At 50.7% G+C, this 14,734-nt stretch overlaps 1 protein-coding gene across 1 annotated transcript in view; it reads right to left on the bottom strand.

The window, feature by feature from the left end:
* Window positions 1-14,734, bottom strand: part of PPP1R16A (protein phosphatase 1 regulatory subunit 16A) — a 44,072-nt gene that overhangs the window by 8,953 nt on the left and 20,385 nt on the right. The window contains exons 6-8 of the mRNA XM_086876096.1: window positions 14,237-14,361; window positions 9,434-9,559; window positions 1,504-1,579 (exon numbers count right to left, since the gene is read on the bottom strand). Of these exons, the coding sequence (XP_086732222.1) occupies window positions 1,504-1,579; window positions 9,434-9,559; window positions 14,237-14,361 (327 nt within the window). The remainder of the gene's footprint in view (window positions 1-1,503; window positions 1,580-9,433; window positions 9,560-14,236; window positions 14,362-14,734) is intronic.

The following is a 14,734-nucleotide window of genomic DNA, read 5'->3' as shown; positions in this document are numbered from 1 at the left end:
AGTGTCCCCTCAGTGTCCCCTCAGCACGGCCGCGCGTCTCTGCTGCAGCTCCAGGAGCCGCGTCCTCGTGTCACTGTCACCACACACGTCTGGGGACATCAGAGTGTCACCTGTCACCTCAGTGTCACCTGAGTGTCCCCTCAGTGTCCCCTCAGTGTCCCCTCAGCACGGCCGCGCGTCTCTGCTGCAGCTCCAGGAGCCGGCACCGCGTGTCACTGTCACCACACACATCTGGGGACATCAGAGTGTCACCTGTCACCTCAGTGTCACCTGAGTGTCACCTCAGTGTCCCCTCAGTGTCCCCTCAGTGTCCCCTCAGTGTCACTGCAGTGTCTCTGCTGCAGCTCCAGGAGCCGCGTCCTCGTGTCACTGTCACCACACACGTCTGGGGACACCAGAGTGTCACCTGAGTGTCACCTGAGTGTCACCTGAGTGTCACCTCAGTGTCCCCTCAGCACGGCCGCGCGTCTCTGCTGCAGCTCCAGGAGCCGGCACCGCGTGTCACTGTCACCACACACATCTGGGGACATCAGAGTGTCACCTGTCACCTGAGTGTCACCTGAGTGTCCCCTCAGTGTCCCCTCAGTGTCCCCTCAGTGTCCCCTCAGTGTCCCCTCAGTGTCACTGCAGTGTCTCTGCTGCAGCTCCAGGAGCCGCGTCCTCGTGTCACTGTCACCACACACATCTGGGGACACCGAAATGTCACCTGAGTGTCCCCTCAGTGTCACCTGAGTGTCACCAAATGTCACCTCAGTGTCCCCTCAGTGTACCCAAATGTCCCAAAATGTCACCAAATGTCACTGAAATGTCCCCAACTTTCACCAAATGTCCCCAAAATGTCACCAAATGTCCCCAAATGTCCCCAAATGTCACTGAAATGTCCCCAAATGTCCCCAAATGTCACTGAAATGTCCCCAACTGTCCCCAGATGTCCCCAAATGTCACTGAAATGTCACCAAATGTCACCAAATGTCCCCAAAAATGTCCCCAGATGTCCCCAAATGTCACTGAAATGTCCCCAAAAATGTCCCCAAATGTCACCAAATGTCCCCAAATGTCCCCAGATGTCACCAAATGTCACTGAAACATCACCAAATGTCCCCAGATGTCCCCAAAAATGTCCCCAGATGTCCCCAGATGTCACTGAAATGTCCCTAAATGTCCCCAAATGTCATCAAACATCACTGAAATGTCCCCAAATGTCCCCAAATGTCACTGAAATGACCCCAAAAATGGCCGCAAATGTCCCCAAATGTCCCCAAAGGTCCCCAAATGTCACTGAAATGTCCCCAGATGTCCCCAAATGTCATCAAACATCACTGAAATGTCCCCAAAAATGGCCCCAAATGTCACTGAAATGTCCCCAAATGTCCCCAGATGTCACTGAAATGTCCCCAGATGTCCCCAGATGTCCCCAGATGTCCCCAGATGTCCCCAGATGTCCCCAGATGTCCCCAGGTGTCCCAAACCCGGGCGTTTTGTCCCCAAAGCGGCGTCACCCACCCAGGGGCGTCTCGTCCAGGGCGGATTTGGCTCCCAGGTCGGCGCCGTGGGCAACCAGGAGCTCGGCCAGTGGCAGCTTTGGGGGGAAAACGGGGAAAAACGGTGAAAAACGAGGGGAAACGGTTAAAAACGGGGGGGAAACGGGGAAAAATGGGGGGAAAATGGGGAAAAACGGGGGGAAAACGGGGAAAAACGGGGGGAAAATGGGGAAAAATGGGGGGAAAATGGGGAAAAATGGGGGGAAAACGGGGAAAAATGGGGGGAAACGGGGAAAAACGGGGGGAAACGGGAAAAATGGGGGGAAAACGGGGAAAAATGGGGGGAAACGGGGAAAAACGGGGGGAAAATGGTTAAAAACGGGGGGAAACGGGGAAAAATGGGGGGAAACGGGGGGAAAATGGGGAGAAACGGGGAAAAACACAAAAAAACCAGGGGGAAACGGGGAAAAATGGGGAGAAACGGGGAAAAACGGGGGGAAAATGGTTAAAAATGGGGAGAAATGGGGAAAAACGGGGGGAAATGGCGAAAAACGGGGGGAAACACAAAAAAAACGGGGGGAAACAGGGAAAAACGGGGGGAAACGGTGAAAAATGGGGAGAAACGGGGAAAAAAGGGGGGAAAACGGTTAAAAATGGGGAGAAACGGGGAAAAAAGGGGGGAAAACGGTGAAAAACGGGGGGAAAACGGTGAAAAACGGGGAGAAATGGGGAAAAACGGGGGAAAACGGTGAAAAACGGGGAGAAATGGGGAAAAAACGGGGGGAAACGGTGAAAAACGGGGGGAAACGGGGAAAAACGGGGGAAACACAAAAAAACCAGGGGGAAACGGGGAAAAACGGGGAGAAACACAAAAAAAAGGGGGGAAAACACAAAAAAACTGGGGAGAAACGGTTAAAAACGGGGGGAAAACGGTGAAAAACAGGAGAAAACGGTGAAAAATGGGGAGAAACGAGGAAAAACGGGGAGAAACGGGGAAAAAGGGGGAAATGGGGAAAAACGGGGAGAAACGGGGAAAAACGGGGGGAAACGGGGAAAAATGGGGGGAAACACAAAAAAAATGGGGAAAAACACAAAAAAACGGGGGGAAACGGGGAAAAACGGGGGGAAACGGGGAAAAACGGGGGGAAACACAAAAAAACCAGGGGGAAATGGGGAAAAAAACTAAAAAAAATGGGGAAGAAACACAAAAAAACGGGGAAAAATTGGGAGAAATGGGGAAAAACGGGGGAAAATGGGGAAAAAAAAAGGGGAGAAATGGGGAAAAAATAGGGAAAAATGGGGAGAAATGGGGAAAAAAAAACCAAAAAAATGGTTAAAAATGGGTGGAAATGGGGAAAAAAACACAAAAAAATGGGGGAAAAACACAAAAAAATGGGGAAAAATGGGGGAAGAAACCAAAAAAATGGGGAAAAACGGGGAAAAATGGGGAAAAAACACCAAAAAAAAAGGAGAAAAAACACAAAAAAACGGGGAAAAATGGGGAGAAATGGGGAAAAATGGGGGAAAATGGGGAAAAATGGGGGGAAATGGGGAAAAAAACAAAAAAAATGGGGAAAAACCACAAAAAAACGGGGAAAAACGGGAAAAATGGGGGGGAAATGGGGGAAAAAACAAAAAAAAAGGGGGGGAAAAACAAAAAAAAAAGGGGAAAATGGGGAAAAATGGGGAGAAATGGGGAAAAATGGGGAGAAATGGGGAAAAATGGGGAGAAATGGGGAAAAAATGGGGAAAAAGCAGGGAGAAATGGTTAAAAATGGGGGCAAACACAAAAAAACGGGGGGAAATGGGAAAAAACCCCAAAAAAATGGGGAAAAACCACAAAAAAAAGGGGAAAAATGGGGAGAAATGGGGAAAAAATGGGGGGAAAACACGGAGAAACAGTGAAAAATGGGGGGAAATGGTTAAAAATGGGGGGAAATGGGGAAAAAATCAAAAAAAAAGGGGAAAAATGGGGGGAAATGGGGAAAAAATGGGGAGAAATGGGGAAAAAAACCCCAAAAAAATGGTTAAAAAGGGGGGGAAATGGGAAAAAACCACAAAAAAATGGGGGAAAAACACAAAAAAATGGGGAAAAATGGGGGAAGAAACCAAGAAAATGGGGAAAAACGGGGAAAAATGGGGAAAAAACACCAAAAAAAAAGGAGAAAAACCACAAAAAAACGGGGAAAAATGGGGAGAAATGGGGAAAAATGAGGGGAAATGGGGAAAAAAACCAAAAAAAATTGGGGAAAATCCACCAAAAAATGGGGGAAAAATGGGGAGAAATGGGGGAAAAAAACCCCAAAAATGGTTAAAAATGGGGGGAAATGGGGAAAAAACACCAAAAAATGGGGAAAAATGGAGGAAAAACACCAAAAAAATGGGGAAAAAATACAAAAAAAACGGGTAAAAATGGGGAGAAACGGTGAAAAACGGGGAGAAAACGGTTAAAAACAGGAGAAAACGGTGAAAAACAGGAGAAAACGGTGAAAAACGGGGGGAAACACAAAAAAAATGGGGGGAAATGGGGAAAAAACCAAAAAAAATGGGGAAAAATGGGGGAAAAATGGTTAAAAATGGGGAAATGGGGAAAAATGGGGGAAACACAAAAAAACGGGGAAAAACGGGGTAAAAAGGTGAATTTTGGGGGGTTTTGGGGGGTGAATTTTGGGTGAATTTTGGGTGAATTTTGGGTGCATTTTGGGTGTGTTTTGGGTGAATTTTTGGGTGAATTTCGGGTGAATTTTGGGTGTATTTTGGGTGTATTTTGGGTGTATTTGGGGTGTATTTTGGGTGTATTTGGGCTGTATCTTGGGTGTATTTTGGGTGTATTTTGGGTGTATTTTGGGTGTATTTTGGGTGTATTTTGTGTGTATTTTGGGTGAATTTTTGGGTGTATTTTGGGTGAATTTTGGGAGAATTTTGGGTGTGTTTTGTGTGAATTTTTGGGTCTATTTTGGGTGTATTTTGGGTGCATTTGGGTGCATTTTGTGTGTGTTTGGGTGAATTTTGGGTGTATTTTGGGTGAATTTTGGGTGAATTTTGTGTGTGTTTGGGTGTATTTTGGGTGAATTTTGGGTGAATTTTGGGTGAATTTTGGGTGCATTTTGGGTGTGTTTTGGGTGAATTTTTGGGTGAATTTCAGTTGAATTTTGGGTGTATTTGGGGTGTATTTTGGCTGTATTATGGGTGAATTTTGGGTGAATTTTGGGTGTTTTCAGGGTCTATTTTGGGTGAATTTTGGGTGTATTTTGGGTGTGTTTTGGGTGAATTTTGGGGTGTATTTGGGGCTGTATTTGGGGTGTATTTGGGCTGTATTTGGGGTGTATTTGGGCTGTATTTGGGGTGTATTTGGGCTGTATTTGGGGTGTATTTTGGGGTGTATTTGGGGTGTATTTTGGCTGTATTTGGGCTGTATTTTGGGCTGCATTTTGGGTGACTTTTGGCTGTATTTTGGCTGTATTTTGGGTGTATTTTGGGTGTATTTTGGGTGTATTTTGGCTGTATTTTGGCTGTATTTTGGGTGTATTTTGGGTGTATTTTGGGTGTATTTTGGGTGTATTTTGAGTGTATTTTGGGTGTGTTTTGGGTGTATTTTGGGTGAATTTTGTGTGTTTTCAGGGTGTATTTTGAGTCTATTTTGGGTGAATTTTATGTGAATTTTGGGTGCATTTTGGGTGTATTTTGGGTGTATTTGGGCTGTATTTTGGCTGTATTTTGGGTGTATTTTGGGTGTATTTTGGGTGTATTTTGGGTGTATTTTGGGTGAATTTTTGGGTGTATTTTGGGTGAATTTTGGGAGAATTTTGGGTGTGTTTTGTGTGAATTTTTGGGTCTATTTTGGGTGTATTTTGGGTGCATTTGGGTGCATTTTGTGTGTGTTTGGGTGAATTTTGGGTGTATTTTGGGTGAATTTTGTGTGTGTTTGGGTGTATTTTGGGTGAATTTTGGGTGAATTTTGGGTGAATTTTGGGTGCATTTTGGGTGTATTTTGGGTGAATTTTTGGGTGAATTTCAGTTGAATTTTGGGTGTATTTGGGGTGTATTTTGGGTGTATTTTGGCTGTATTATGGGTGAATTTTGGGTGTTTTCAGGGTCTATTTTGGGTGAATTTTGGGTGTATTTTGGGTGTGTTTTGGGTGAATTTTGGGGTGTATTTGGGGCTGTATTTGGGGTGTATTTTGGCTGTATTTGGGGTGTATTTTGGGCTGCATTTTGGGTGACTTTTGGCTGTATTTTGGCTGTATTTTGGGTGTATTTTGGGTGTATTTTGGGTGTATTTTGGGTGCATTTTGGGTGAATTTCGGGTGAATTTTGGGTGAATTTTGGGTGCATTTTGGTTGTATTTTGGGTGTATTTTGGGTGTGTTTTGGGTGCATTTTGGGTGTTTTCAGTGTATATTTTGGGTGAATTTTGGGTGTATTTTGGGTGAATTTTTGGCTGTATTTTGGCTGTATTTTGGGTGTATTTGGGGTGTATTTGGGCTGTATTTGGGGTGTATTTGGGTGTATTTGGGGTGTATTTGGGCTGTATTTGGGCTGTATTTTGGGCTGTATTTGGGTGTATTTGGGCTGTATTTGGGCTGTATTTGGGCTGTATTTTGGGCTGTATTTTGGGCTGTATTTGGGTGTATTTGGGCTGTATTTGGGCTGTATTTGGGCTGTATTTTGGGCTGTATTTGGGGTGTATTTGGGCTGTATTTGGGGTGTATTTGGGCTGTATTTGGGCTGTATTTGGGCTGTATTTTGGGGTGTATTTTGGGGTGTATTTGGGGTGTATTTTGGCTGTATTTTGGTTGTATTTTGGGCTGCATTTTGGGTGAATTTTGGCTGTATTTTGGGTGTATTTGGGGTGTATTTGGGCTGTATTTGGGCTGTATTTTGGGGTGTATTTTGGGGTGTATTTGGGCTGTATTTTGGCTGTATTTGGGCTGTATTTGGGGTGTATTTGGGCTGTATTTGGGCTGTATTTGGGCTGTATTTGGGCTGTATTTGGGCTGTATTTGGGGTGTATTTGGGGTGTATTTGGGCTGTATTTGGGCTGTATTTGGGCTGTATTTGGGCTGTATTTGGGGTGTATTTGGGGTGTATTTGGGCTGTATTTGGGCTGTATTTGGGCTGTATTTGGGGTGTATTTGGGCTGTATTTGGGCTGTATTTGGGCTGTATTTGGGCTGTATTTTGGGCTGTATTTGGGGTGTATTTGGGGTGTATTTTGGGCTGTATTTTGGGCTGTATTTTGGGTGTATTTGGGGTGTATTTTGGGCTGTATTTTGGGTATATTTGGGCTGTATTTGGGCTGTATTTTGGGGTGTTTTGGGCTGTATTTTGGGGTGTATTTTGGGTGTATTTTGGGTGTATTTTGGGTGTATTTGGGCTGTATTTGGGCTGTATTTGGGTTGTATTTGGGCTGTATTTGGGGTGTATTTGGGCTGTATTTGGGCTGTATTTGGGGTGTATTTGGGCTGTATTTGGGCTGTATTTGGGGTGTATTTGGGGTGTATTTGGGCTGTATTTGGGGTGTATTTGGGCTGTATTTGGGCTGTATTTGGGGTGTATTTGGGCTGTATTTGGGTGTATTTTGGGTGTATTTGGGCTGTATTTTGGCTGTATTTGGGCTGTATTTGGGCTGTATTTGGGCTGTATTTGGGGTGTATTTTGGGCTGTATTTGGGGTGTATTTGGGCTGTATTTGGGGTGTATTTGGGCTGTATTTGGGTGTATTTTGGGCTGTATTTGGGCTGTATTTTGGCTGTATTTTGGCTGTATTTTGGCTGTATTTTGGGTGAATTTTGGCTGTATTTTGGGTGTGTTTTGGGTGTGTTTTGGGTGTATTTTGGGTTTATTTTGGGTGTATTTTGGGTGTATTTTTGGGTGTATTTTGGGTGTATTTTGGGTGTATTTTTGGGTGTATTTTGGGCTGTATTTGGGTGTATTTTGGGCTGTATTTGGGCTGTATTTGGGCTGTATTTGGGCTGTATTTGGGCTGTATTTGGGCTGTATTTGGGGTGTATTTGGGCTGTATTTGGGCTGTATTTGGGCTGTATTTGGGCTGTATTTGGGCTGTATTTGGGGTGTATTTGGGGTGTATTTGGGCTGTATTTGGGCTGTATTTGGGCTGTATTTGGGCTGTATTTGGGGTGTATTTGGGCTGTATTTGGGGTGTATTTGGGCTGTATTTGGGCTGTATTTGGGCTGTATTTGGGCTGTATTTGGGCTGTATTTGGGCTGTATTTGGGGTGTATTTGGGCTGTATTTGGGCTGTATTTGGGGTGTATTTGGGCTGTATTTGGGCTGTATTTGGGCTGTATTTGGGCTGTATTTTGGGCTGTATTTGGGGTGTATTTGGGGTGTATTTTGGGCTGTATTTTGGGCTGTATTTTGGGTGTATTTGGGGTGTATTTTGGGCTGTATTTTGGGTATATTTGGGCTGTATTTGGGCTGTATTTTGGGGTGTTTTGGGCTGTATTTTGGGGTGTATTTTGGGTGTATTTTGGGTGTATTTTGGGTGTATTTGGGCTGTATTTGGGCTGTATTTGGGTTGTATTTGGGCTGTATTTGGGGTGTATTTGGGCTGTATTTGGGCTGTATTTGGGGTGTATTTGGGCTGTATTTGGGCTGTATTTGGGGTGTATTTGGGGTGTATTTGGGCTGTATTTGGGGTGTATTTGGGCTGTATTTGGGCTGTATTTGGGGTGTATTTGGGGTGTATTTGGGTGTATTTTGGGTGTATTTGGGCTGTATTTTGGCTGTATTTGGGCTGTATTTGGGCTGTATTTGGGCTGTATTTGGGGTGTATTTTGGGCTGTATTTGGGGTGTATTTGGGCTGTATTTGGGGTGTATTTGGGCTGTATTTGGGTGTATTTTGGGCTGTATTTGGGCTGTATTTTGGCTGTATTTTGGCTGTATTTTGGCTGTATTTTGGGTGAATTTTGGCTGTATTTTGGGTGTGTTTTGGGTGTGTTTTGGGTGTATTTTGGGTTTATTTTGGGTGTATTTTGGGTGTATTTTTGGGTGTATTTTGGGTGTATTTTGGGTGTATTTTTGGGTGTATTTTGGGCTGTATTTGGGTGTATTTTGGGCTGTATTTGGGCTGTATTTTGGGTGTATTTGGGCTGTATTTGGGCTGTATTTGGGCTGTATTTGGGCTGTATTTGGGCTGTATTTGGGGTGTATTTGGGTGTATTTTGGGGTGTATTTGTGTGAATTTTGGGTGTATTTTGGGTGTATTTGGGGTGTATTTGGGCTGTATTTGGGCTGTATTTGGGGTGTATTTTGGGTGTATTTTGGGGTGTATTTGTGTGAATTTTGGGTGTATTTTGGGTGTATTTGGGGTGTATTTGGGCTGTATTTGGGCTGTATTTGGGGTGTATTTTGGGTGTATTTTGTGTGTATTTTGGGTGTATTTTGGGGTGTATTTTGGGTGTATTTGGGCTGTATTTGGGGTGTATTTGGGGTGTATTTTGGGGTGTATTTTGGGTGTATTTGGGCTGTATTTTGGGTGTATTTTGGGTGTATTTTGGGTGTATTTTGGGTGAATTTTGGGTATATTTTGGGTGTGTTTTGGGTATATTTTGGGTGTATTTTGGGTATATTTTGGGCTGTATTTGGGTGTATTTGGGTGAATTTTATGTGAATTTGGGGTGTATTTTTGGGTGTATTTTGGGTATATTTGGGCTGTATTTGGGCTGTATTTTGGGGTGTTTTGGGCTGTATTTTGGGGTGTATTTGGGGTGGTTTTGGGGCGTTTTGGGGCACTCCCAGACCTGTCCCCAGCAGGCGGCGGCGTGCAGCGGGTAAACAACGGGGTAAAAAGGGGAATTTCGGGGTGTGGTTTTGGGGTGTTATTTGGGCTGTATTTGGGCTGTATTTGGGCTGTATTTTGGGCTGTTTTGGGCTGTATTTTGGGCTGTATTTGGGGTGGTTTTGGGCTGTATTTGGGGCACTCCCAGACCTGTCCCCAGCAGGCGGCGGCGTGCAGCGGTTCCCAGCCGTCGTCGTCGCGGCTGTCGGGGCGGGCGCGGTGCTCCAGCAGCAGCTCGGCCGCCTCCAGGAAACCGTGAGCCGCCGCCACGTGCAGCTGGGGACACAGAGGGGACAGCTGGGGACACGTTTGGGGACACACTGGGGACATTTGGGGACATTTGGGGAGGTTTGGTAACCGTGAGCCGCCGCCACGTGCAGCTGGGGACACAGAGGGGACAGCTGGGGACAGCTGGGGACACACTGGGAACACGTGGGGACAGCTGGGGACACAGAGGGGACAGCTGGGGACACGTGGGGACACACTGGGGACATTTGGGGATGTTTGGGGACAGTTGGGGACATTTGGGGACACATTGGGGACATTTGGGGAGGTTTGGTAACCGTGAGCCGCCGCCACGTGCAGCTGGGGACACAGAGGGGACAGCTGGGGACAGCTGGGGACACACTGGGGACATTTGGGGATGTTTGGGGACAGTTGGGGACATTTGGGGGCAGGTTTGGGACATTTGGGGAGGTTTGGTAACCGTGAGCCGCCGCCACGTGCAGCTGGGGACACAGAGGGGACAGCTGGGGACACGTGGGGACACACTGGGGACACTTGGGGACAGCTGGGAACACGTGGGGACAGCTGGGGACACAGAGGGGACAGCTGGGGACACGTGGGGACACACTGGGGACATTTGGGGACAGGTTTGGGGACATTTGGTGGCAGTTTGGGGACAGGTTTGGGACATTTGGGGAGGTTTGGTAACCGTGAGCCGCTGCCACGTGCAGCTGGGGACACAGAGGGGACAGTTGGGGACATTTGGGGACAGGTTTGGGACATTTGGGGACACAGAGGGGACAGTTTGGGGACAGTTTGGGGACAGTTGGGGACATCTGGGGACAGTTTGGGACATTTGGGGACATTTGGGGACAGTTTGGGACATTTGGGGACATTTGGGGACACAGAGGGGACAGTTGGGGAAAGGTTTGGGACATTTGTGGACACGCTGGGGACATTTGGGGACATTTGGGGACACATTTGGGGACAGTTGGGGACAGTTTGGGAACATTTGGGGAGGTTTAGGGAGGTTTGGGGACATTTTGGGGATATTTGGGGACACATTGGGGACAGTTGGGGACATTTGGGGACAGGTTTGGGACATTTGGGGACATTTGGGGACATTTGGGGACAGGTTTGGGACATTTGGGGATGTTTGGGGACATTTGGGGACAGTTGGGGACATTTGGGGACATCTGGGGACAGGTTGGGGACATTTGGAGACATTTAGGGACATTTGGGGACGTTTGGGGACACACTGGGGACATTTGGGGACAGGTTTGGGACATTTGGGGACGTTTGGGGACATGTTTGGGACATTTGGGACAGTTGGGGACACATTGGGGACATTTGGGGACAGGTTTGGGACATTTGGGGACGTTTGGGGACAGGTTTGGGACGTTTGGGGACATTTGGAGACATTTGGGGTCATTTGGGGACGTTTGGGGACAGGTTTGGGACGTTTGGGACAGTTGGGGACAGTTGGGGACACATTGGGGACACACTGGGGACATTTGGGGACAGGTTTGGGACATTTGGGGACAGTTTGGGGACAGGTTTGGGGACAGTGGTGGCACTTTGGTGGCACCGGGGGAATGGGGGGGGTTTGGGGGTGAAAGGGCCTGGGGGATGAGGAGGGTCCCGGTGTCACCCCAGTGTCACCCCAGTGTCACCCAGTGTCACCGGTGTCACCCTGACACCCCCAGTGTCACCAGTGTCACCCTGACACCCCCAGTGTCACCCCAATGTCCCCCGGTGTCACCCCAGTGTCACCCCAGTGTCACCCCGACCCCCCCAGTGTCACCCCAGTGTCACCCAGTGTCACCCCAGTGTCACCCCGACCCCCCCAGTGTCACCCCAATGTCCCCCAGTGTCACCAGTGTCACCCCAGTGTCACCTGGTGTCACCCCAGTGTCACCCCAGTGTCACCTGGTGTCACCCCAGTGTCACCCCAGTGTCACCCAGTGTCACCCCAGTGTCACCCCGACCCCCCCAGTGTCACCCCAATGTCCCCCAGTGTCACCAGTGTCACCTGGTGTCACCCCAGTGTCACCCCAGTGTCACCCCAGTGTCACCTGGTGTCACCCCAGTGTCACCCCAGTGTCACCTCAGTGTCACCCAGTGTCACCCTGACACCCCCAGTGTCACCCCAGTGTCACCCCAGTGTCACCCCAGTGTCACCCCAATGTCCCCCGGTGTCACCCCAGTGTCACCCCAGTGTCACCGGTGTCACCCCTGTGCCACCCTGACACCCCCAGTGTCACCCCAGTGTCACCAGTGTCACCCCAATGTCCCCCAGTGTCACCCCAGTGTCCCCTGGTGTCACCCCAGTGTCACCCCGACCCCCCCAGTGTCACCCCAGTGTCCCCAAACCCCACCAGTGTCACCCAGTGTCACCCCAGTGTCACCCTGACACCCACAGTGTCACCTGGTGTCACCCCAGTGTCACCCCGACCCCCCCAGTGTCACCCTGACCCCCCCAGTGTCACCCCAATGTCCCCCAGTGTCACCCCAGTGTCACCCTGACACCCCCAGTGTCACCCCAATGTCCCCCGGTGTCACCCCAGTGTCACCCCAGTGTCACCTGGTGTCACCCCTGTGCCACCCTGACACCCACAGTGTCACCCCAGTGTCCCCAAACCCCACCAGTGTCACCCAGTGTCACCCCAGTGTCACCCTGACACCCACAGTGTCACCTGGTGTCACCCCAGTGTCACCTGGTGTCACCCTGACACCCCCAGTGTCACCCCAGTGTCACCCCAGTGTCACCCTGACCCCCCCAGTGTCACCCCAATGTCCCCCAGTGTCACCCAGTGTCACCCCAGTGTCACCCAGTGTCACCTGGTGTCACCCCAATGTCACACAGTGTCACCCCAATGTCCCCCAGTGTCACCCCAGTGTCACCCCAATGTCCCCCAGTGTCACCCCAGTGTCACCCTGACACCCCCAGTGTCACCCAGTGTCACCCAGTGTCACCCCAATGTCCCCCAGTGTCACCCCAGTGTCACCCCAATGTCCCCCAGTGTCACCCCAGTGTCACCCCAGTGTCCCCAAGCCCCCACCAGTGCCACCCAGTGTCCCCAGTGTCCCCAAGCCCCCACCAGTGTCCCCCCCCCAGTATCCCCACACCCACCAGGGTGTCCCCAGTGTCCCCTCAGTGTCCCCAATGTCCCCAGTGTCCCCTCAGTGTCCCCAGTGTCCCCTCACCAAGGTGGCTCTGTGTCCCTAGTGTCCCCAATGTCCCCTCAGTGTCCCCAGTGTCCCCTCACCAGGGTGGCTCAGTGTCCCCAATGTCCCCAATGTCCCCAATGTCCCCAATGTCCCCAGTGTCCCCTCACCAGGGTGGCTCAGTGTCCCCAATGATGTCCCCAATGTCCCCTCAGTGTCCCCAGTGTCCCCTCTCACCAGGGTGGCTCCGTGTCCCCAATGTCCCCTCAGTGTCCCCAATGTCCCCAATGTCCCCTCAGTGTCCCCAGTGTCCCCACATTCCCCTCACCAGGGTGGCTCCGTTTCCCCTCAGTGTCCCCAGTGTCCCCAATGTCCCCTCAGTGTCCCCAATGTCCCCTCTGTCCCCCTCACCAGGGTGGCTCCGTGTCCCCAGGATGTCCCCAGTGATGTCCCCAATGTCCCCTCAGTGTCCCCAGTGTCCCCAGTGTCCCCTCTCACCAGGGTGGCTCCGTGTCCCCAATGTCCCCTCAGTGTCCCCAATGTCCCCTCTGTCCCCTCTCACCAGGGTGGCTCCGTGTCCCCAGTGTCCCCAATGATGTCCCCAATGTCCCCTCTCACCAAAGTGGCTCCGTGTCCCCAATGTCCCCAATGTCCCCAGTGTCCCCAATGTCCCCAATGTCCCCTCAGTGTCCCCAGTGATGTCCCCAATGTCCCCAATGTCCCCAATGTCCCCAGTGTCCCCTCTCACCAGGGTGGCTCCGTGTCCCCAATGTCCCCAATGTCCCCTCAGTGTCCCCAGTGATGTCCCCAATGTCCCCTCTCACCAGGGTGGCTCCGTGTCCCCGGGGCGTGTCCCCAGTGTCCCCAATGTCCCCAGTGTCCCCAATGTCCCCAGTGTCCCCCCTCACCAGGGTGGCTCCGTGTCCCCAGTGATGTCCCCAATGTCCCCTCAGTGTCCCCTCAGTGTCCCCAGTGTCCCCTCTCACCAGGGTGGCTCTGTGTCCCCAGTGATGTCCCCAATGTCCCCAATGTCCCCAATGTCCCCAATGTCCCCAGGATGTCCCCAGTGTCCCCTCTGTCCCCTCTCACCAGGGTGGCTCCGTGTCCCCACTGTCCCCAATGTCCCCAGGATGTCCCCAATGTCCCCTCAGTGTCCCCTCTCACCAGGGTGGCTCCGTTTCCCCGGGGCGTGTCCCCACTGTCCCCAGTGTCCCCTCAGTGTCCCCAATGTCCCCTCTGTCCCCTCTCACCAGGGTGGCTCCGTTTCCCCGGGGCGTGTCCCCACTGTCCCCAGTGTCCCCTCAGTGTCCCCAATGTCCCCTCTGTCCCCTCTCACCAGGGTGGCTCCGTGTCCCCGGGGCGTGTCCCCACTGTCCCCAGTGTCCCCACTGTCCCCTCAGTGTCCCCAGTGTCCCCAATGATGTCCCCAATGTCCCTTCAGTGTCCCCTCAGTGTCCCCTCAGTGTCCCCAATGTCCCCTCAGTGTCCCCTCTCACCAGGGTGGCTCCGTGTCCCCAATGTCCCCTCAGTGTCCCCAATGTCCCCTCTGTCCCCTCTCACCAGGGTGGCTCCGTGTCCCCGGGGCGTGTCCAGCTCGGCCCCGGCCCTGAGCAGCTCCCGGATCTCGCAGAGCATCGAGCGCTCGGTGGCCGCCCGCGCCGCCTCGATCCGCTCCTGCGTCACCCCTGGAATGGAGATTGGGGTGAAATCAGGGGATTTTGGGGCATTTTGGGTGATTTCAGGGGATTTTGGGGTGATTTCAGGGGATTTTGGGGTGATTTCAGGGGATTTTGGGGTGATTTCAGGGGATTTTGGGGTGATTTCAGGGGATTTTGGGGTGATTTCAGGGGATTTTGGGGGGATTTCAGGGCATTTTGGGGTGATTTCAGGGCATTTTGGGGGTGATTTCTGGGCAGCATCGAGCGCTCGGTGGCCGCCCGCGCCGCCTCGATCCGCTCCTGCGTCACCCCTGGACGGGAGATTGGGGTGAAATCAGGGGATTTTGGGGCATTTTGGGTGATTTCAGGGGATTTTGGGGTGATTTCAGGGGATTTTGGG

The sequence above is a fragment of the Cyanistes caeruleus genome, chromosome 1 (assembly GCF_971803275.1).
Source record: "Cyanistes caeruleus chromosome 1, bCyaCae1.hap1.1, whole genome shotgun sequence".
NCBI classification, from domain to species: Eukaryota; Metazoa; Chordata; class Aves; order Passeriformes; family Paridae; genus Cyanistes; species Cyanistes caeruleus.
Note: the sequence above shows the minus strand (reverse complement) of the source record. Positions and strands in the feature narration are given on the sequence as shown.